Raw genomic sequence first — 21,656 nt, 5'->3', positions numbered from 1 at the left:
GTCAGGAGACCCCCCGTTTTATTTTAAGGATCTCCTTTTTATTCTTGGGCTTATCTGCAGTTTGAGTTTCTCTATGGGAAAGAGAGACCCCTTTCACTGCTTTCTCAGGAGCTTCCCGACCAAAACACTGTAGATAATCTTTTATCCTTTTCAGCGGCGCTTCGGCCGTCACTCCCAACTTTTCCATCTGTTTCTTGACATCAGCCAATGTCTGTAAGAAAGCATATACGGGCTTCAGCAATTTCTCAAGATCCCGCAGTCCCACACTGTCATTTATTTCGGCCAAAAGCAAGCTACTCTCATTATTTATCTTACCTTTCGGCCGGGAGCCAATCAGCATGTCCGCTCCTGGCACGTGCTCGGCTGGGTCTTGCAAAGGCTCTTGGGAATTGGAGTTTTTTATTTGAGAGGGCTGGGGTGGCGCCACAGGCCGACTGCGATCCGTCTTTTCTATTTTATCAGCGGATCGTTCAGTCACATCCCGTCCCTCTTTATCTTCCAGAATAGCTGGCGCTGCTTTGCCTGCCTCCCCCTTCCCCTTCAGGGAGCTCGATTCCATCGGGGAAATGCTGACCTCACCTCTGGACTGTTGTCAACCTTCTCCTTCCCATAATCCATTTGGGGAAATCACATGCCCACTTTCGGCGAATGGAAGGTGACTCTCCTGGGTCATATGATCGACTATAGTCCTTTAGATGTTCCCAGCCTGCTCCAGGATAGGTCACATGACTCTCTTCGTTGAATAGGATCCCCCATTTTCGACTCCTAGATGGGCTAGCCTCTTCGTCATTGCGGTCATCTTGCCTAGGTGGGAAGTACTCCTCCGACTCATCATCTGAAACGAAGACAGGCCTTTGAAAAATAGGAATAATAATTTCCCGCTGCATCGGGCGTTTTTCCGGCACATACCTCTCTATTTAAAGGACGTTTTCCCAGTCCATTTAGGCGTGTCCGATGCCTGGCGGCCTTCCTGTTGCCGTGTCACGCGGGCCCTTTCAGCTTCAATCAATGCCCGGTCTTCCTCACTTCCCGTCAGGTAGGTCCACGTAGTCATGGCATCATCTAGGGCCTGTTTCCTTGGGCGATCCTCATTCTTCCTCCCAGATTTTTTCCCCAATGGTGTAGCGAGGTATAGACAGGCTTAATTGCAGCACACTCTGTAGAGGGTAGAGTTTTCACCTCCGTGCGTTCGAGCGGGACCTTCTTAGGGTTGTCTGCGTACACAATATTTGTTTTGAATTCAGGTCCTCTGCCAACAGAGGCCAGAGAATCCTGCTGGCTATGCCAGTGTCGCAGTAGTGGGCAGTAGTGCTTCCTTGAACCCTCAGGTACCACTCCAAACACAAGGTAAAAGTGCCACAATTATTCTTTTTATTATAATAATTACGTGCACTAAGCACCCTCCACTCCACACTACTCATAAATAACCACAATACTTCCAATAACAATAATCAATCCTCCACTCCCAGACACGTTGCCCTCCTACCATCCAGCTCAGCTTGTCGTCTGGGAGCTCCACATTCCTTTTATAGTTCCTGACTCGGAAGTGTTTCTCATTCTTCAGTCCATAATTCCCTATCACTTCCGGGTCAGATAAAAGTCCTTTTTTTCACCCCGGAAGTACATCATCCCTTCCACTCATGTGACTTGGAAGTACTTCTGGGGCATAGGGCAAAAAGAAGTCTTCGGCCCTCCCTGCAACTCCCTCTTGCGGCCCCTGTGGTATCCCGCAGGGTTGAGGATAAAACTACAACGTCCATGACTCCCTGCTGGTCTTCGGGGACCTCCATACTGCAGGGAGGGCTCCATCTGGCGGCTTGGGGGACATGGCCGGGATAAACTGCCGGGCACAGTCCACAACGTATAGGGGTTATTTTGTGTTGGGGAGGGGGGATTGTTGGTGTTTTTCATCTTCTTGTCTTTCTTTTTCATAAAATATATTTCTCCCTGCTTGCTGAAATTGCTTTATAACTTATTTTTTATATACTACGTATATTCACTTGTCTGTTAGTGCTGATTATTTCAAAAAGGGGACGTACAGCAGGACGCATCAGGAAGATATTGGCTTATTCTTTTATCAGATGCCTTACAGTACATGTAGGAAGGTGAGCAGTAGTGTTTGGCTCATTTCTACGTATCTGGTCCAACTCATTACAAGTTCTCTATTATTGTGGGAACAGTTTTGCTTTGAATTTTTCTAAAACTTTTTAAAAGAAGATATTTGGATTGTGGATTTATTTCAAAACGCATCACACTATGGCCTGATCTGTTCTATCAAATAAACTAAAAGCTACTGAACTTTGGTAATTTTGGACAAATGCAGCTACAACTGAGATTGCACCTAAGAAGCTGTTTTAATAAAGGAAAGTTCTCTTAGCTGAGAGAATACTGCAACACATATCGTATATACTCGCGTTTAAGTTCTCCCACGGATAAGTCGGGGCTTGAGTTTACCGTATAATTTGTGGTATTTTTATAATGTCAGTTGTATAAGTCGAATGCGGAAAACTCACGCTACTGGTCCAAGAGATTATCAGTTTTTCTCCATTTTTTGTATTCCAAGGTATAATAGTGCTGGAGGATTTCTTCACTGTCTTTTCAGGGGTCATTAAGTCAGCCGCAGCTCTCACTTTTGAATAAAAATTTTCCACTTTACTGTGATTTAGTTCCTTGAAAAAAGAGGTTTCGGCTTTTGCTGTTATACCTGTTTTTAAACAAAGGGGGGTTCTATTTTTAAACCCAGGGAAAAAAAAAACCCCGTTTTTTTTTAAAAGAAATTTTCACATTTAAAAAAGGGGAGTAAATATGGGTTTTTTTTTGGCCCCTTTTTAAAATTTTTTGGAAAATCCCCCTTTCAATTGCCCTTTTTTAGAAAATTTTTTTGGGGCCGGGTTTTGGGGGTATTGGGAAAAATCTAAAAAATTTTAGAATGGCCCCTTTTAATTGGAAAAAGGGAATTTTTGGGGCTTTAATATTTATTAATGGGCCCCAAACCCCTTTTTTTTTCCCGCATTAATTTTTTTTTGTTGGCTTTTTTAGACAGGGGGGGGCTGGGGGTTTAAAAGGCAAGGGGCCCTTTCCTTTGTTTCCCCACAGGGTTCCGGGCCCCCCCCTTAAAGGGCCCCGTTCCTTTAACCAATTTTTTTTGTTTTTAAAAAAAAAAAATTTTAAACTTTTGTTTCCCCCAACCCAAAATTTTTAAAAATTGGGCCTTTTAGGTTTTATTTTAAAAAGGTATTTTCCCTGGGGTTTTATTAAGATCGCAAATTTTTTTTCCCCCCTCCTCAGGGTTTTACAAGGCTTTAACCCAAAAACCCCCGGCCCTTTTTTTAGCCAAAACCCCCAAAATTTTTTGGGCCCCTTTTAAACCTGGTTTGTAAACCCAAAAAACCTTCCTGGGAAATTTGTGCGGCCCCCTAAATTTTTCCCTTTCAAAGGCTTTTTTCTTTAGGTGGGGTTCAAAAAAGTTCCTAAACCCCCAAATTTCCCAAAAATTGGGGCCAACCCACCCAAATTGGACCGCAATAAAATTTATTTGGGGGTTTTCCTTTCCTTTTGGGCTAAAGGCCCCCAAAATGTTTTGGGGAAAAGTCGGGTGGGGGCCCTTGAAGGGGAAATCCATTTTTTGGTATTAAAAAATTTTTTTAAAAAGGAGAGGGTAATAGTGGAAATTCAGCTAGTTTACCCAGTGGGGTGTTCAGTTCCTGACAGATCTTGCATGATTTTAAGTGGTCCCAAACATCCTCCAGGATTTTCATCAAGGTCTTCATACACCCAAGGTGCCCACCAAAAGGACAGCCATAATCATACTTAAGAAACTCAGTTACATTTTTTCTGGGATCACTAACTGATAATTGATCCTCAGAGTTTAGATAGTAAAACATGCAAATGTACACCTTCCTTGAAATGTATGTGACTGTGCCAATATCATCAAGATTTTCACTAACCCTTTGGCACACAGGACTGTTGGTCTGTTAACGAAGCTAGGTCCTGTATGCTTAAAGGTAGATCTCACCATCTCTCCAGTGCTGTCAACAAATTTGGTGCCAAGCTACCACCCAAATGATCAGGACCAGCAAAAATCATAAATCTTCATGTGGCCAACAAGCCCAACTTTGGACCCGCCATACTATTGACTGAGCCACGCCATATACAGCCTGTTTAGGAATAGTCAGGTGATGGACAGGAGCACCCTTGAAGGCAGGAAATCCATTTTTGGATGGAATCTGCATAAATCACATTGTTTTTCAAAAGGAGAAGGAGAGGAAGAACAGCAATCGAGGGAAAAGACGGGTATAACCTAACTAAACTGATCAATATCTGCCTTGGACATGGAAAACATTCTGTAATTGTCTCCAGGAACGTGAATCCTGCATTCCATTACAACTAGCTGACTCAGGTGAGCTAGTGAAGTCCCATTTTTTTCAATGGTGCAGTACTGTGAATCATTTTACATTTAGGACATCATCTTTTTTGGGTTGGCCAGCATCTACAATTGATTCACCAGTTATGAAAGTCAACTTGAACTATGGAATAGTGTGTGAACTGAGAAAGGGGACTGGTGGTGTGTTTCTACTGTATATATTTTTATTTACACATTATCGCAGTAGTGGGCAGTAGTGCTTCCTTGAACCCTCAGGTACCACTCCAAACACAAGGTAAAAGTGCCACAATTATTCTTTTTATTATAATAATTACGTGCACTAAGCACCCTCCACTCCACAGTACTCATAAATAACCACAATACTTCCAATAACAATAATCAATCCTCCACTCCCAGACGCGTTGCCCTCCTACCATCCAGCTCAGCTTGTCGCTCTGGGAGCTCCACATTCCTTTTATAGTTCCTGAAGTGTTTCTCATTCTTCAGTCCATAATTCCCTATCACTTCCGGTCAGATAAAGTCCTTTTTTCACCCCGGAAGTACATCATCCCTTCCACTCATGTGACTTGGAAGTACTTCTGGGGCATAGGGCAAAAAGAAGTCTTCGGCCCTCCCTGCAACTCCCTCTTGCGGCCCCTGTGGTATCCCGCAGGGTTGAGGATAAAAACTACAACGTCCATGACTCCCTGCTGGTCTTCGGGGGACCTCCATACTGCAGGAGGGCTCCATCTGGCGGCTTGGGGGACATGGCCGGGATAAACTGCCGGGCACAGTCCACAACGTATAGGGGTTATTTTGTGTTGGGGAGGGGGGATTGTTGGTGTTTTTCATCTTCTTGTCTTTCTTTTTCATAAAATATATTTCTCCCTGCTTGCTGAAATTGCTTTATAACTTATTTTTTATATACTACGTATATTCACTTGTCTGTTAGTGCTGATTATTTCAAAAAGGGGACGTACAGCAGGACGCATCAGGAAGATATTGGCTTATTCTTTTATCAGATGCCTTACAGTACATGTAGGAAGGTGAGCAGTAGTGTTTGGCTCATTTCTACGTATCTGGTCCAACTCATTACAAGTTCTCTATTATTGTGGGAACAGTTTTGCTTTGAATTTTTCTAAAACTTTTTAAAAGAAGATATTTGGATTGTGGATTTATTTCAAAACGCATCACACTATGGCCTGATCTGTTCTATCAAATAAACTAAAAGCTACTGAACTTTGGTAATTTTGGACAAATGCAGCTACAACTGAGATTGCACCTAAGAAGCTGTTTTAATAAAGGAAAGTTCTCTTAGCTGAGAGAATACTGCAACACATATCGTATATACTCGCGTTTAAGTTCTCCCACGGATAAGTCGGGGCTTGAGTTTACCGTATAATTTGTGGTATTTTTATAATGTCAGTTGTATAAGTCGAATGCGGAAAACTCACGCTACTGGTCCAAGAGATTATCAGTTTTTCTCCATTTTTTGTATTCCAAGGTATAATAGTGCTGGAGGATTTCTTCACTGTCTTTTCAGGGGTCATTAAGTCAGCCGCAGCTCTCACTTTTGAATAAAAATTTTCCACTTTACTGTTAACACTGTCAGCACTATTGAGATAAGCACTATAATTGGACTGATTATTTAGAATATTAGCAAACATTGAAGCTGCAGGTGTACCAAAATAACTTTTTTAACAATAAATTTTTCATTTGTTTTACTTATTAGTATTTCTATATTAAATAATATGCAAAAGTGGTCTGATATACTGATATCCATGACTTGACTCATGTCAACCTTTAATCTTTTTGAAAACACTAAATCAAATATGCATCCTCCCTTATGTGTGGGCTTGCTGATTTGCTGACTGAGATCAAAGAAGCATAATATTCTCATGAATTCTCTTGCTTTCGGGTCACTCTGGTTATCCACATGAAAATTTAAATCGCCTGCAAATGGGAACGTGTCATGGTTAGATTTTTTTTATTGTTACTAATTCTGAGAATCCCTCAGTAAAAGACTCATTATATTTAGGAGGTCTATAAACAGTCAATATGAGAGACTGGGACACTCCTTGAATAGCAATGGCAAGGTACTCAAAAGACGTGAAGGCACCAAAACTGCCATCTTTCCAGTTTTCTTTACTGCAAAAGTTGAGGCTGTAACTACAAGCTGCTCCTTTTTGCTGGCTGAAATACAGTGGTGTGAAAAACTATTTGCCCCCTTCCTGATTTGTTATTCTTTTGCATGTTTGTCACACAAAATGTTTCTGATCATCAAACACATTTAACCATTAGTTAAATATAACACAAGTAAACACAAAATGCAGTTTTTAAATGATGGATTTTATTATTTAGGGAGAAAAAATCCAAACCTACATGGCCCTGTGTGAAAAAGTAATTGCCCCCTGAACCTAATAACTGGTTGGGCCACCCTTAGCAGCAATAACTGCAATCAAGCGTTTGCGATAACTTGCAATGAGTCTTTTACAGCGCTCTGAAGGAATTTTGGCCCACTCATCTTTGCAGAATTGTTGTAATTCAGCTTTATTTGAGAGTTTTCTAGCATGAACCGCCTTTTTAAGGTCATGCCATAGCATCTCAATTGGATTCAGGTCAGGACTCCAAAGTCTTCATTTTGTTTTTCTTCAGCCATTCAGAGGTGGATTTGCTGGTGTGTTTTGGGTCATTGTCCTGTTGCAGCACCCAAGATCGCTTCAGCTTGAGTTGATGAACAGATGGCCGGACATTCTCCTTCAGGATTTTTTGGTAGACAGTAGAATTCATGGTTCCATCTATCACAGCAAGCCTTCCAGGTCCTGAAGCAGCAAAACAACCCCAGACCATCACACTACCACCACCATATTTTACTGTTGGTATGATGTTCTTTTCTGAAATGCTGTGTTCCTTTTACGCCAGATGTAACGGGACATTTGCCTTCCAAAAAGTTCAACTTTTGTCTCATCAGTCCACAAGGTATTTTCCCAAAAGTCTTGGCAATCATTGAGATGTTTCTTAGCAAAATTGAGACGAGCCCTAATGTTCTTTTTGCTTAACAGTGGTTTGCGTCTTGGAAATCTGCCATGCAGGCCGTTTTTGCCCAGTCTCTTTCTTATGGTGGAGTCGTGAACACTGACCTTAATTGAGGCAAGTGAGGCCTGCAGTTCTTTAGACGTTGTCCTGGGGTCTTTGTGACCTCTCGGATGAGTCGTCTCTGCGCTCTTGGGGTAATTTTGGTCGGCCGGCCACTCCTGGGAAGGTTTACCACTGTTCCATGTTTTCGCCATTTGTGGATAATGGCTCTCACTGTGGTTCGCTGGAGTCCCAAAGCTTTAGAAATGGCTTTATAACCTTTACCAGACTGATAGATCTCAATTACTTCTGTTCTCATTTGTTCCTGAATTTCTTTGGATCTTGGCATGATGTCTAGCTTTTGAGGTGCTTTTGGTCTACTTCTCTGTGCCAGGCATCTCCTATTTAAGTGATTTCTTAATTGAAATTGGTGTGGCAGTAATCAGGCCTGGGGGTGGCTACGCAAATTGAACTCCGTGTGATACACCACAGTTAGGTTATTTTTAACAAGGGGCAATTACTTTTTCACACAGGGCCATGTAGGTTTGGATTTTTTTTTCTCCCTAAATAATAAAAACCATCATTTAAAAACTGCATTTTGTGTTTACTTATGTTATATTTGACTAATGGTTAAATGTGTTTGATGATCAGAAACATTTTGTGTGACAAACATGCAAAAGAATAAGAAATCAGGAAGGGGGCAAATAGTTTTTCACACCACTGTATTATAGAGAAATAGATGAAGCTAAACATCCATCCATCCATTATCCAACCTGCTATATCCTAACTACAGGGTCACGGGGGTCTACTGGAACCAATCCCAGCCAACACAGGGCACAAGTCAGGAAACAAACCCTGGGTAGGGCGCCAACCCACCGCAAGCTAGACATTATATGGCAGAAATAAAGATATTGGATATAATTTTCAACTTGTTACTTTCAGTTTAGTTCTTAGGTAAAAGTACTATATGTTTAAATTAATTTTGCTTTAAGGGTTCTCTGTAAACTTACCTAAATATAACATGCTGTTATGTAAAGATTTTACTGCCAAGAAGGTAAGAATATCACTCCCTGAAAACTGTTGTGAGCAACCTTTTAATATGGTTCTTAAAGCTAAGAGAGGAAACCAAGCAGGTATCAAAGCTAACCAGCGAAATTACTAGAATAGATCAAGAACATGCCAGGTGACCAAGTGAGGCTCTTCATAGGAAAAGGCAGGCTCTGCATTCAGAACTCAACCTCTTGACAGCTAAATCAAGACATCATTACTATGAAAATGGAGAGAAAGTTAATAAGCTCTCCACAAGCATGAAGGTCGCAATGAAATCCCAGCAATCACCAACACAAACGGAGACAAAATCATTGACCATAAAAATATAATGCACACATTTAGAGACTACTATAAATCCTTATATTCTACTGAGTTTAAAGAAGACAAGACACAATCTAAAGCATTTCTGGATGCATTACAGATACCACATATAAATACTCAGTGCAGAGGAATTGGATAAACTGTTGGCACTATCAGAATTATTAGATTCTATAAAGTTACTTCACAAAGCAGCATGCCCCGATGGCTACCCTGTCAAATTTTATAAGAAGTTCTCCACTTAGCTAGGTCCCCTTTTATTAGCAACATTCACAGAAGCTAGAGACAATAAAATTCTACCTCAAACTTTTCACCAAGCATTAATCACTGTCTTTCCTAAACAAAATAAGGACGTATTACAATGTGCATCATACAGACCAATTTCACTATTGAATAATGATGTTAAGATACTCTTCAAAGTCCTAGCTAGAAGGATGAAGAAAGTGCTGCCTTCGGTAATATCACAAGATCAAACTGGATTTATAAAAGGCCAACATTTAGCGTCCAATCTTTGATGCCTGTTTAATGTAACATATTCACACCGCAAAGTCAAGCATCCCAGAGATATTATTATTCTTGGATGCAGAAAAAGCATTTGATATGATTGAATGGAACTACCTTTTAACTACATTGGAGAAATTTGGGTTTGGCCCAAACATTTGTGCTTGGATCAAGTACTGTATACCAATCCAGAAGCTTCAATTTGTATCAACAACATCTGTTCAAACTACTTTAAACTAGAATGTGGTACCAGACAAAAATTCCCCTTGTCACCACTGCTGTTTGCAATCGCCATTGAGCCACTGGCAGTTCACTGTCGAAATGCTTATGAGATAAAGGGGATCATCAGAGAAGGGCTTGAACAGAAAATTTCTCTATATGCAGATGATATGGTACTGCATATATCAGACCCACAAAATACTGTGCCTGCAATCCTAACAGCACTAACAGAATTTAAAAAGATTTCTGGTCTCAGAATTAATGTGAGTAAAAGTGTACTCTTTCCAGTGAATTCTCAAGCACACAATATTAGATTGGACACCTTCCCTTTTATCATTGCAGATCAGTTTAAATATCAAAACATCACAAGTAAACATAAAACTCTTTATCAACAAAATTTCGCCATCTGTATGGAAGGCTTGCATAGATGGTCAGCCCTTCATCTCACTTTAATGAAAAGAATTATCATTGTTAAGATGAATATCCTCCCTAAGCTTCTCTTCTTAATTCAAAACATTCCAATATACATTGTGGCAGGTGGCTGGTGTTTATGCTCAGCCAGGATGCCCCTGCACACTATATTCACTATATGGTTGAGTGGTGGCTCTAAGCCAAGGATTTGCATTGGCAATCGGAAGGTTTCTGGTTCAAATCCCGTAAATGTCAAAAGGGACTCAGCTCTGTTGGGCCCTTCAGCAAGGCCCTTAATCTGCAATTGCTGAGTGCTTTGAGTAGTGAGAAAAGCGCTATATAAATGCAAAGAATTATTATTAATATTCAGGCGGAGCAGCCCTGGACAGTGCAATACCTCCCCCTGGACGCTAGATGGCCGCTCCCCTGGGGGTGGAGCAGTGCCTCGGTTTCCCACAGTACTCCCTTGGAATTGGAGTTGGGTGCAGCCCTGTTGGGTCCCGCAGGCACCGCCGGGGGTGTTGTGTTTGGGACTCCTGAGCCCATGTGGGCAACATATTCATCACAGACGGAACTCGGTGATCAAGCACCTGGAGCACTTCCGGGCGAACTATAAAAGGAGCCAGCAACCACCATTCAGCAGCCAGAGTTGGGTGGAGAAGGACAAGGTCGCCTGGGAGGAGTGGTGGTGCCAAGAGGAAGAGAAAAGTGCTTTTGTGCTCTGTTACTTGTGTGCTTGGGACTGTGTTATGCCTGTGCGGTTCACAGCGAAGACGTGCCCCACAGGTGAAGAAAAATAAATAGTTTTATTTGGTTTACACGTGCCTCCTGTGTCCAGTCTGTGTCGGGTCGGGAACTATACAGCGTCCATCTTATAACATCAATAAATCATTTTTTAAGAAACTAAATTCAACCATAAACACATTTATTTGGAATTCAAACCATCTACGTATCCAAAGAGTGACCCTACAAAGGCCAAAGGCAGAAGGTGGCATGGCTCTACCTAACTTTCAATTTTATTACTGGGCCACAAACATACAAACTATAAAAACCTGGACATAGACACAAATAAATGAACATATACAGGCTTTGTCCGCAATAGAAATTAAATCCTGCAGTATTTCTTTGCATTCCTTGCTTTGTTCTCCAATAAATGCAAGTTATCGCCAATATACTAACAACCCAATTGTGCTTCACTCACTCAGATATATGGAACCAATGTAGGTTTTCAGATATAGAATCTTTTATCTGTTGCACCTCTGTACGAGAACCACCTCTTTCAACCCTTGCAAACATATGCAGTTTTTAATGTCTGGAAAACATCTGTGATGAAATCACTTAGAGATCTGTACATAGACAATCTCTTTGCATCCTACAAACAATTACATTCCAAATTTTACTTTCTAGCAACACATTTCTTTCACTACCTTCAAATTAGATACTTTGTTAAACAGAACCTGCCCAATTCTCATCACCTCCCACCTACCACTATGCTAGAAAAAATATTTCTCAGTTTCGAGGACTTAGACATCATTTCTGCAATATATAAAACCATTTTACAGTCCCTCCCTTTCAAAGATTCAAGAGGACAATTTGAAAAGGATCTCTCACTCAACATATTAGAAAATTAGTGGAAGGTAGCAATGCAGAGAATTCACTCGAGCTCCATATGTGCATAGCATACAATTATTCAACTCAAAATTATATATCAAGTGCATCTGTCTCGTTTAAAATTGTCCAAAATGTTTCCAGGGCAAAATCCAACCTGAAAACACTGGAATCAAGTTCTAGCCTCACTGGGTCACATGTTTTGGGCCTGCACTAAATTAACATCATTCCGGACCAAAATTTTTAAATGCCTTTCAGACAGCCTTGGTGTCACAATCCCTCCTAACCCAGTAACAGCTGTGTTTGGCGTACTCCCAGATGGGCTTAAAGTGGAGAAGGACAAACAATCTGTAATTGCCTTTACTACACTATTGGCACGTAGACTTATCTTGCTAAACTGGAAGAATCCTAACTTTCTTCTATTAAGTCAGTGAGTAACTAATATTTTATCTTCTTCTTCTTTCTGCTGCTTCTGTTAGGGGTCGCCACAGCGGATTATCTTCTTACATATCTTTCTGCTCTCTGCATCTTGTTCTGTTACACCTATCACCTGCATGTCCTTTCTCACCACATCCATAAACCTTCTCTTAATATATCAACCTTCCTTCTCTCAATGATCATATCTGCTAACTCTCTCCCCTTAGCAGTCATACTGACAACATTCAATGTTCCTACCCTCAGTTCCACTCTCTTTCACTTCCTCCTCTCCTACTGCCTCCGGACACATCTCCCCCCTCTTCTTCTTCTTCTTCGGCCAACAGTAGCCCAAGTTCCCCCAATTTCCACCAGCACCCTGTTGACTAACAGTACTGGTGGTGGTCATTGTTAACCCGGGGTTTGACCAATCCAGTATGGAAATTTGTATTGTTGTCCGAATACTGATTTGGCAAAATTTTACACTGGATGCCCTTCGAAATTGGAAAAAATCAAATTCTCACTTAGAGAATCTGTGCAGAAATTTTTCAAAACCTGGCAGGAACATTTTAGAATAAGTTTTTTAAAGCACTGAGGAAGCAGATTCTCTCAGCATTTCTTTTTCTTGTCCATTTATCTTTATTCACTTATTAATTAATCTATTTACTTATTTTTACTAGCTTTAAGTTTTATTCTGCTGCCCATGCTCTCTTTCTCAGGGGTGTGGGTTGATTCGTTTTCAATCCTATTGATCTATTCGTATGGAATGTTGTGTGATTTCAATAAAATCAATAAAATTATACAAAAATGCTCTAATTGCACTTCTTACAGAAGATAATGAACCAAACCTATTTGATGAAAGCATTCATATGGGAAGGCATTGAATTTCTCTGCAATACTGGTCTCTAGTAGGATGAACATAGAAATGCAAAGCAATGTGATGATTAATTTGCTATACCAAACTCCGCTTTTCTTCCTTAAAAAGGATATCAATCAACAAAAGGTCTGCATGAGTGTAGAAGAGCAGCTGGAAAGAATGAATAGCAATCAGGAGAGGTCAACAAATAGCTCTCTTCATCCTCAACTGGTTCAGAGGTCATTCCAGCACAAAAAACAGGTCAAATGCATATCATTCTTTAATGAATTAAACCTTAATTTATTGAAACCTTAAGTTAGACCTTTTTAACATAAGTAATAAAAATTCACTTTTAACTGATTTGTACATTTAGGAGCAAACAGCATTCTCTAGTTAATGATATCCTTTTCTCGAATATCGGGCCAGTGTTACCACTTTCTTTATCTTTTGTAGAAAGAAGAACGACTGGCAAATCCTGACAGTTGTCAGCATAGCCGAATCAAGACTGGCTTCCTACCCATGGTTCTGACTGCCCATCATGTTTCTCTGGAAGAACCATGCAGCCTGCCAGAGGAAATTGCAGCTCCACATCCAGACACCATCTCTACTTCAGATTCTGCTCATGTGTGCAATAAGAGTCAGAAGGTGGTTACAGAGAATATGGCAAATATAGTGACTGATGGTCTTACTGTGCTGCTTCCTGAGCAGAGTCCCATCTCTATTCCCACTGGCACAGGAACCAAATGCTCTGTGTCTTATGATGTAAATAAAAGCAAACAACACACACTATCAGGAGATAAAGTGGACAATGGACAAATCTACGAGGATAAGGGACCAATGCTGTCCCTTAGTTACAGGCAGAAGGTAAACAGCAATGGTCAGGATGGTGTCTAGAAAACATATACAATCTCAGTTAACTGGTAGATGAACTTATATTTTTTTTTCTATCCGAAGATCAGTTTGCCTAAGACTGTTATCCAGCCCCCTTTCGTGAACAAGGTGTCAGATCACAAGATGACAGTTGATAATCTTGATGCCAAACAGAGAAGAATGGAGAGGATTTCAAATTTTCATTCAAAGAGGTGCGTTGTGTGAGCACACACATTAAGTTGAGTCTATGCAGGTGTCTTATTGAGTCTGATATTTTTGTGTGCATGAATCTTATTGTTCGTAATATACTTTCTTAGCATGTACACCTGCTTACATATTTTTATTGTTTACATAATCCTGAATGCAATTTGTTTCATATCATAATCAATTATTTGATTGGTAGCTGAATCCAAGGCTGATGCAAAGTTGCTAATAGAATACATTACAATGTATAAAATATTTATGGAAGCCATATTTTAAAGTGCACACTAGTGGTGAAAGAAGGTGCTTTCCAGAACTAGAGGAGGACATCAGGGAGCTGCCAGTGGTCAGTTGGATGTGTTCTTTTCGTTGTATAGCTTTGCATATTGTTGTCCCATTTCTTATTATTATTCTACTAACAATCAGTCTATAGAAATATATTAACATCAATATTTAATATCTAGTATGAAAATAAAATAATTTTCATTTCCATTATATATATGATCATTCCCTAAAAATGTATTTCAGTTTCAAGTATAGTTTAACTATTAGGTTAACCAACAATAGATTGCAGTCTAGGTATTGTCCTGTGTATTTATGCCTTTTCAATGTCATCACATGTGTATTTGTTGTCAGGCTGACTGTATTTAGTAACAACAATAACCTTGCATTCAGAGTGTGGTGTGCTTGGATTATCTGACCTAGCATAATTTACTTTGGTCCTAACTTGTGTTTTTTTGTGCTGAAGAGATTAGAAGACTAAAATACAGTATGCGCAAAACATATCTCAAAGTTTTTGTGATAATTAACTTTTATTATGTTTTATCAACTGTGTTTCACACATCTTAGGAAAAAACTTATCTTGCTTATGTTGTCTACATATTGTAATATGTGAGTCCCTGTCTTGCACCCCAAAACATGAGGATGAGTCTCATTACTTTAGCAAAACTAGCGTAATTCAGCTTGAAATAGGAACAGCATGGTTATTATTGTAGTGGGATCTACCACTCTCCTATATACAGTCACAGCAATCAGGCAGGGTCATGGCCAGGTTAGTGGGCAAGTAATACTGTTCCCTGAATTTATAATGTTCCTTGTATTACAGTGTGATGACAGGCACTTATATCGTGAACGCAATTGGCTCGGATTTGCTTTTGCTGCGAGCTGCTACAGTGCTGGGAGCCTGCAGTTGCCCCAGCAACTGATAGGCTGTCTTCCACAGACATGGCAATCACACTTCGGGACACTCTTCAGCATGTCATCCCTTTGGAGGGAGTCCCAAAAGAGTTTAGAAACCTCACATCTCCCCCTCAGCTCTGTCCAGACCGGGGTGGGTAAAGTGACTGTCCAAGCCGGGCTTGGTTAGGCGGGAGAGAACGTCAGCATTGGTGTATTTAGCCGCAGGATGGTGACTAACATCAAAAGCAAAAGCTTGCAAACTAATAGACCACCGAGTGAGCCGGGCGTTCATATCCTTCTGTTTGTACAGCCATTGTAGTGGAGCGTGGTCGGTCACTAGGGTGAAACATCAGCCCCAGAGATAGTAACAAAGGGCCTCCACCGCCAACTTAATCGCTAAGCACACTTTCAGTAGTCGAATAATTATGCTCCCTGGGTAGCAGCTTTCTGCTGAGATACATGATGGGATGCTCTTCCCACTCAAAACATTGTGAAAGCACCGTTACTAAACCGAAAGCACCAGCATCTGTTTGCAGAAAAAATTCCTTTGAAAAGTCAGGATTGAGCAGAACCCGGAATGATGATAAAGCAGCTTTTACGTCCGCAAAAGTTCTCTCATAGGCGTTGGTCCAAACAATACTACGATTCTTGCTGCCCTTTGTCAAGTCAGTGAGGGGGGCAGCCTGATATGCAAAATTGTGAATAAACCGCCTGTAATACCCCACGAGCCCAAGGAAGGCATGAACTTGCCTGTGTTTTGGGATGGTGATATGCAACCACCTCACCCACCTTGCCATTTGAGGCTTGAGCAAACCCTTTCCCATGGAATATCCCAGAAAATGTGTTTCCGACATATCCAGCTTATATTTCCTAGGGTTGGCCATCAGCTTGGCCAACTATAAACTGTCAAGTACCTCCCAAAGGTGGATGAGATGATATTCCCAGTCGTTACTGAAAATGACCACATTGTCAAGATAGGCACCCACATACCTGGAATGGGGACACAGGATCTGGTCCATCATTCACTGAAATGTCAGCGGTGCAACATGGAGACCAAAAGGGAGTGCCATAAATTCAAACAACCCATCAGGAGTGTCGAAAGCAGTCTTATCACAACTAGACTCCTCCATGGGGACCTGCCAATAACCCTTCATGAGGTCAAGAGTGGAGATATATGAAGCATGCCCAAGCTTTACCAACAGCTCATCCATACGCGGCATTGGGTGTGCATCAAACTGGGAAATTTTCTTCTTCTTCTTTTGGCTTCTCCCGTTGGGGGTTGCCACAGTGGATCATCCTTTTCCATATATTTCTGTCCTCTGCACCCTGTTCTGTTACACCCATCACCTGCATGTCCTTCGTCACCACATCCATAAACCTCCTCTTAGGCCGTCACCTTTTCCTATTACCTGGCAGCTCTATCCTTAACATCCATCTCCCAATATACTCAGCATCTCTCCTCTGCACATGTCCAAACCAATGCAAACTCACCTCTCTGACTTTGTCTCCCAACCGTCCAACTTGAGTTGACCCTCTAATGTTCTCATTTCTAATCCTATCCATCCTCATCGCACCCAGTGCAAATCAGCATCTTTAACTTTGCCACCTCCAGCTCTGTCTCCTGCTTTCTGGTCAGTGCCAGAGATACCCATATAACATAGCTGGTCTCACTACCGTCCTGAAGACCTTCCCTTTCACTCTTGTTGATATCCGTCTGTCACAAATGACTCCTGACAATCTTCTCCACCCATTCCACCCTGCCTGCACTCTCTTTTTCACCTCTCTTCCACAATCCCCATTATTCTGTGCTGTTAATCCCAAGTATTTAAACTCATCCACCTTCGCCAACTTTACTCCTTGTATCCTTACCATTACACTCACCTCCCTATCATTTACACACATGTATTCTGTCTTGTTCCTACTGACCTTCATTCCTCTCCTCTCCAGAGCATATCCCCACCACTCCAGGGTCTCCTCAACCTGATCCCTACTATCGCTACAGATCACAATGTCATCAGCAAACATCATAGTCCATGGGGACTCCTGTCTAATCTCATCTCTCAACCTGTCCATCACCATTGCAAATTAGAAAGGGCTCAGAGCCGATCCCTAATGTAATTCTACCTCCACCTTGAATGCATCCCTCACTCCTACTGCAGACCTCACCACTGTCATACTTCCATCGTACATATCCTGTACAACTGTTACGTACTTCTTTGCTACTCCCGACTTTTTCATACAATACCACAGCTCCTCTCGAGGCACCCTGTCATACTGTATACTTTCTCCAGGTCCACAAAGACGCAATGCAACTCCATCTGGTCTTCTCTATACTTCTCCATCAACATCCTCAGAGTTAACATCACATCTGTGGTGCATTTCCAAGAGTCCATTAAACAATCTGGTTAAAATCTCAACTGCCCTCTCTCCTAAACACCTCCATGCTTCCACAGGTATGTTATCTGGACCAACGGCCTTTCCATTTCTCATCCTTTTCATAGCTATCCTTACTTCCTCCTTGCTAATCCGTTGCATTTCCTGATTCACTACCTTCACGTCATCCAACCTTTGGATCTACAGCAATGTACTCTTTCCATCTACTCAACACACTCTCCTCGCTTGTGAATATGTTTCCATCTTTATCCTTTATCACCCTAACCTGCTGCACATCTTTCCCAGCTCGGCCCCTCTGTCTAGCTAGTCGGTACAGGTCCTTTTTTCTCTCCTCAGTGTCCAGCCTCTCAGACAACTCATCATATGCCTTTTCTTTAGCCTTCGCCACCTCTCTCTTCATCTTGCGACTTATCTCCTTGTACTCTTGTCTACTTTCTGCATCTCCCAGACTATCCCACTTCTTCTTTGCCATCCTCTTCCTCTGTATACTCTCCCGTACTTTCCCATTCCACCACCAGGTTTCCTTTTCCTCCTTCCTCTGTCCAGATGTCACACCAAGCACCCTTCTTGCTGTCATCCTTACTACATCTGCTGTAGTTGCCCAACTGTCTGGTAACAGTTCACTGCCACCCAGTGCCTGTCTTACCTCTTCCCTAAGACAACCTTGCAGTCTTCTTTTTTTAATTTCCACCATTTGATCCTTGGCTCTACCCTCACTCTCTTACTCCAACGTCATCCTACAGACCACCATTGTATGCTGCTCAACTACACTTTCCCCTGCCATGATTTTGCAGTCTTCAATCTCCTTCAGATTAACTCTTCTGCATTGGATGTAATCTACCTGTATGCATCTTCCTCCACTCTTGTACGTCACCCTATGTTTCTCCCTCTTCTTAAAATATGTATTCACCACAGCCATGTCCATCCTTTTGGCAAAATCCACTATCATCTGACCTTCTTCATTCCTCTCCTTGACATCATATCTACCCATCACCTCCTCGTCTCTTGTGTTCCCCTCACCAACATGTCCATTGAAATCTGTTCCATTCACCACTTTCTGTCCCTTGGGTACACTGTTCATCACTTCATCCAACTCACTCCAAAAATTTTCTTTCAAATCCATCGTACACCCAACTTGTGGTGCATATGCACTAACAACATTCATCATCACACTTCCAATTTCCAGCTTCATAATCATTACTCTGTCTGACACTCTTTTCTCCTCCAAAACACACTTGACATACTGTACATACTGTACCTACAGAATAACACCTACTCCATTTCTCCTCCCATCCACATCATGCTAGAACAATTTGAATCCACCTCCGATCCACCTGGCTTTACTCCCCTTCTATTTAGTCTCTTGCACACACAGTATATCAACCTTCCTTGTCTCTATCATATCTGCTAATTCTCTCACCTTACCAGTCATACTGCCAACATTAAAGTTCCTACCCTCAGTTCCACTCTCTTTACCTTCCTCCTCTCCTCCTGCCTCCGGACACATCTCCCCCCTCTTCTTCTTCTTCTTCGGCCAACAGTAGATCAATTTCCGCCAGCACCCTGTTTGCTAAAAGTGCTGGTGGCGGTCATTGTTAACCCAGACCTCGACCAATTCAGTATTAAAATTTGTATTGTTGTCCATATATTGATTTGTCAAAATTTTACACCAGATGCCCTTCCTGACGTAACCCTCCCTTTTAATCCTGGCTTGGGACCAGCACAAAGAAACTCTGGTTTGTGCATCCATTTTTGTTGGAAATCTTATTCAAATGTCTAAAATCAATACAGAACCAAACTTTGAGACAGGTACAGTTGGACTTTGCCATTCGCTTTTGCCTGACCGAATAATGCCTAATTGGAGCATCTGTTGGACTTCCTCGTGTATCACTTTCCTTGTTGCCTCTGGTGTTACCAAAAAGACATCCAAGTTCCGCTTGATCATTGATAGCAATTCCACTTTCTGGGTATCACTTAAATCATCCCCAATAGCAACCACAATCTGGGGGACCGCAGCAGCCGTGATCAGGACTTCATGATGGTCATGCCAATCCTTTAAAAGATTAATATGCAAAATTTGTCCAGCCCATTTTTGGAGTTCTGTGTGACATGATGTCAGATTTGGCTTTTTTTTCTCGTTTTTTTGTGTTGCTCCAATGCACATAAAGGAAATAAACATGTGTATACCAAAACATTTGTAACTGCAACAATTTTCTGGGAGAAATGGTGCATTTTCTGGGAAAGTTCCAAGGGTGCTGATAATTTCGGCCATGACTGTAGCTCGAAAGGGCTCATTCCAATGGACACTTACGGGGCTCCCTGGACAACAAACAGGAGGAAAGGTACTACTGTAACTCAAGAATCTGGATCGTCATGGGCTACCCGGCAAATCATCTGTTTTAGGGTTTGTGGAGGACTGCCGGCTTCGTGCTCCGGCCCTCACCCCCAGGCTGCCAGGAGGAGCTCTCCCGACAGCAGGATCGTGCCCCGAGTTCCAGCAGGGCCTTATGGACAATGTAATGTTTTTACACAGCCCTGCTGGATACCTTGGGGGCCACCAGGAGTCGCTGTGGGAGGGTTTATGGGTTTTTTTGTGCCTTATGACCCGGGAGTACGTCACGGTCATGTGACGAGGAGGAACGACGTGCTCCCGGGTTGAAGTAAAAGACTGATTGCCCTGACCCGGAAGGAATAAGGAACTGTGGACTGCTGGGACAGGAACACCTCCGGGTCAGGGGCTATAAAAGGACGATGCCTCAGTCCAGACACTGAGCTGTGCTGGGTGGGAGAGGAGCAAAGTGTCTGGGTTAGGAGGAGTGGTTATTGTGTTGGTTAGTGATTTATGAGTAGTGTGGAAGGTGCTTGGTGCACTGTGGATAAAAATAAACAGTCTTGGACTTTTACCTGGTGTCTGTAGGTTGTACCTGAGGGTTCAAGGGAGCACTAGCACCCCCTACTGCCACAGGTTTTATAAAATTGTTCATTCAGGCCATTCGTCTGTGGATGATAAACCGTGGAGTGTAACTGCTTAATTCCAAAACTTTCACATAGCTGCTTCATGATGCAAGATATAAGGTGTTTGTCCTGATCAGTGAGAATCTCGTGAGAGATACCATAAGTGTGAACATATCCAAAAGTGCTCTTCAAATAGCTCGGACATCCGCCTGTCACAGCACTGCTACTTCTGGGTATCTTGTGGCATAATCAATTAACACGAGCATATACTGAAATCCACTTTTATTCCTGGGAATTGGGCCATCAATATCTAATCCCACCCTCTCAAAGGGTACACCTAAAATAGGCTTCGGTACAAGGGGTGCCGTCTGTGAACAGAAACTATTTGACAGTCAGGACAGGCCTTATAAAATTGCTCCACTTCCTGGCCCTTATTCACCCAATAAAAACATTTTGAAGTACGTTCCCTCATCTTTTCCGCGCCGAGGTGACCTCCCAAAATGTGACTGTGAACAATTTTTAAAACCTTCTCCCTATGCTTATTTGGTACTACAAACTGCTGGATACATCTATCACCCATACAATGAGAAATCACCCAATTAAGAAAACCAAGCTTAATTAAAAAATGAGGTGTTTAAAAATTCAGGTCCTCTCTCTCCAAATAGTAACAGTCATTTTGGACGTGGGCTTGTCTGAATGCAAAATCCAAGTTGTTATCGGCTTGTTGGTGGTGAGCAAACACTGCCTGGACAGCAGTCTCCAATTCCTCCATGTTTGATGCAGCATTGCACTCACCTCCCACTGCTATTTCATTTTCGTCTGGGTCTGTATTGAGTGTATGGTCTGGGGAGTATGTGGGAAAGTTTGCCAGCTGTCCTGGGTCTTCACTTGAGGATTTCTCCTTCAGCTCGCTGGACAACTCTTGTTCAATTTCAAACCCATTTTCTTGACTGACATTTTTTGTGGCAAGTCCCTCTCTATCCACTACGCGGCTAGGCGCTTTACAGGTGACCAATACCCATGGGAAGAGGGCATTCGTTTTTCCTATTAGGCGTAGCCAAGGTGAGTGTCTGATATGGCAGTCCAAACCTTAAAGCTCTTCCTTTTAAATTCCAGAGGGAGTGATATAGTCTTGTATGTTTTAATGTCCCCATGGACATTACTTGAGTAAGTCAGTGTGGACTACGCAGAATTCACTACCACAGTCCAACAGTGCAGAGAATTCCTGTAAAGCTAACGTAA

At 41.9% G+C, this 21,656-nt stretch overlaps 1 protein-coding gene across 12 annotated transcripts in view; it reads left to right on the top strand.

The window, feature by feature from the left end:
• Window positions 1–21,656, top strand: part of si:ch211-234p6.5 (pleckstrin homology domain-containing family A member 4) — a 249,934-nt gene that overhangs the window by 122,249 nt on the left and 106,029 nt on the right. For 10 of the 12 annotated variants that reach the window (XR_005636166.1, XM_039774438.1, XM_039774440.1 and 7 more), the window contains 3 exons: window positions 12,945–13,076; window positions 13,269–13,679; window positions 13,770–13,897. Coding sequence is in view for 11 of the 12 variants with exons in the window: in XM_039774438.1 (XP_039630372.1) it covers window positions 12,945–13,076; window positions 13,269–13,679; window positions 13,770–13,897 (671 nt within the window). In the remaining variant the exon portion in view is untranslated. Of the gene's footprint in view, window positions 1–12,944; window positions 13,077–13,268; window positions 13,680–13,769; window positions 13,898–21,656 lie in introns of those variants that run through there. The other 2 variants (XM_039774443.1, XM_039774436.1) reach the window with 2 other exon arrangements.

The sequence above is a fragment of the Polypterus senegalus genome, chromosome 13, assembly GCF_016835505.1.
Source record: "Polypterus senegalus isolate Bchr_013 chromosome 13, ASM1683550v1, whole genome shotgun sequence".
Classification (NCBI taxonomy): Eukaryota; Metazoa; Chordata; class Cladistia; order Polypteriformes; family Polypteridae; genus Polypterus; species Polypterus senegalus.
The sequence above is the reverse complement of the archived record's forward strand: the minus strand, read 5'-3'. Positions and strand labels throughout refer to the sequence as shown.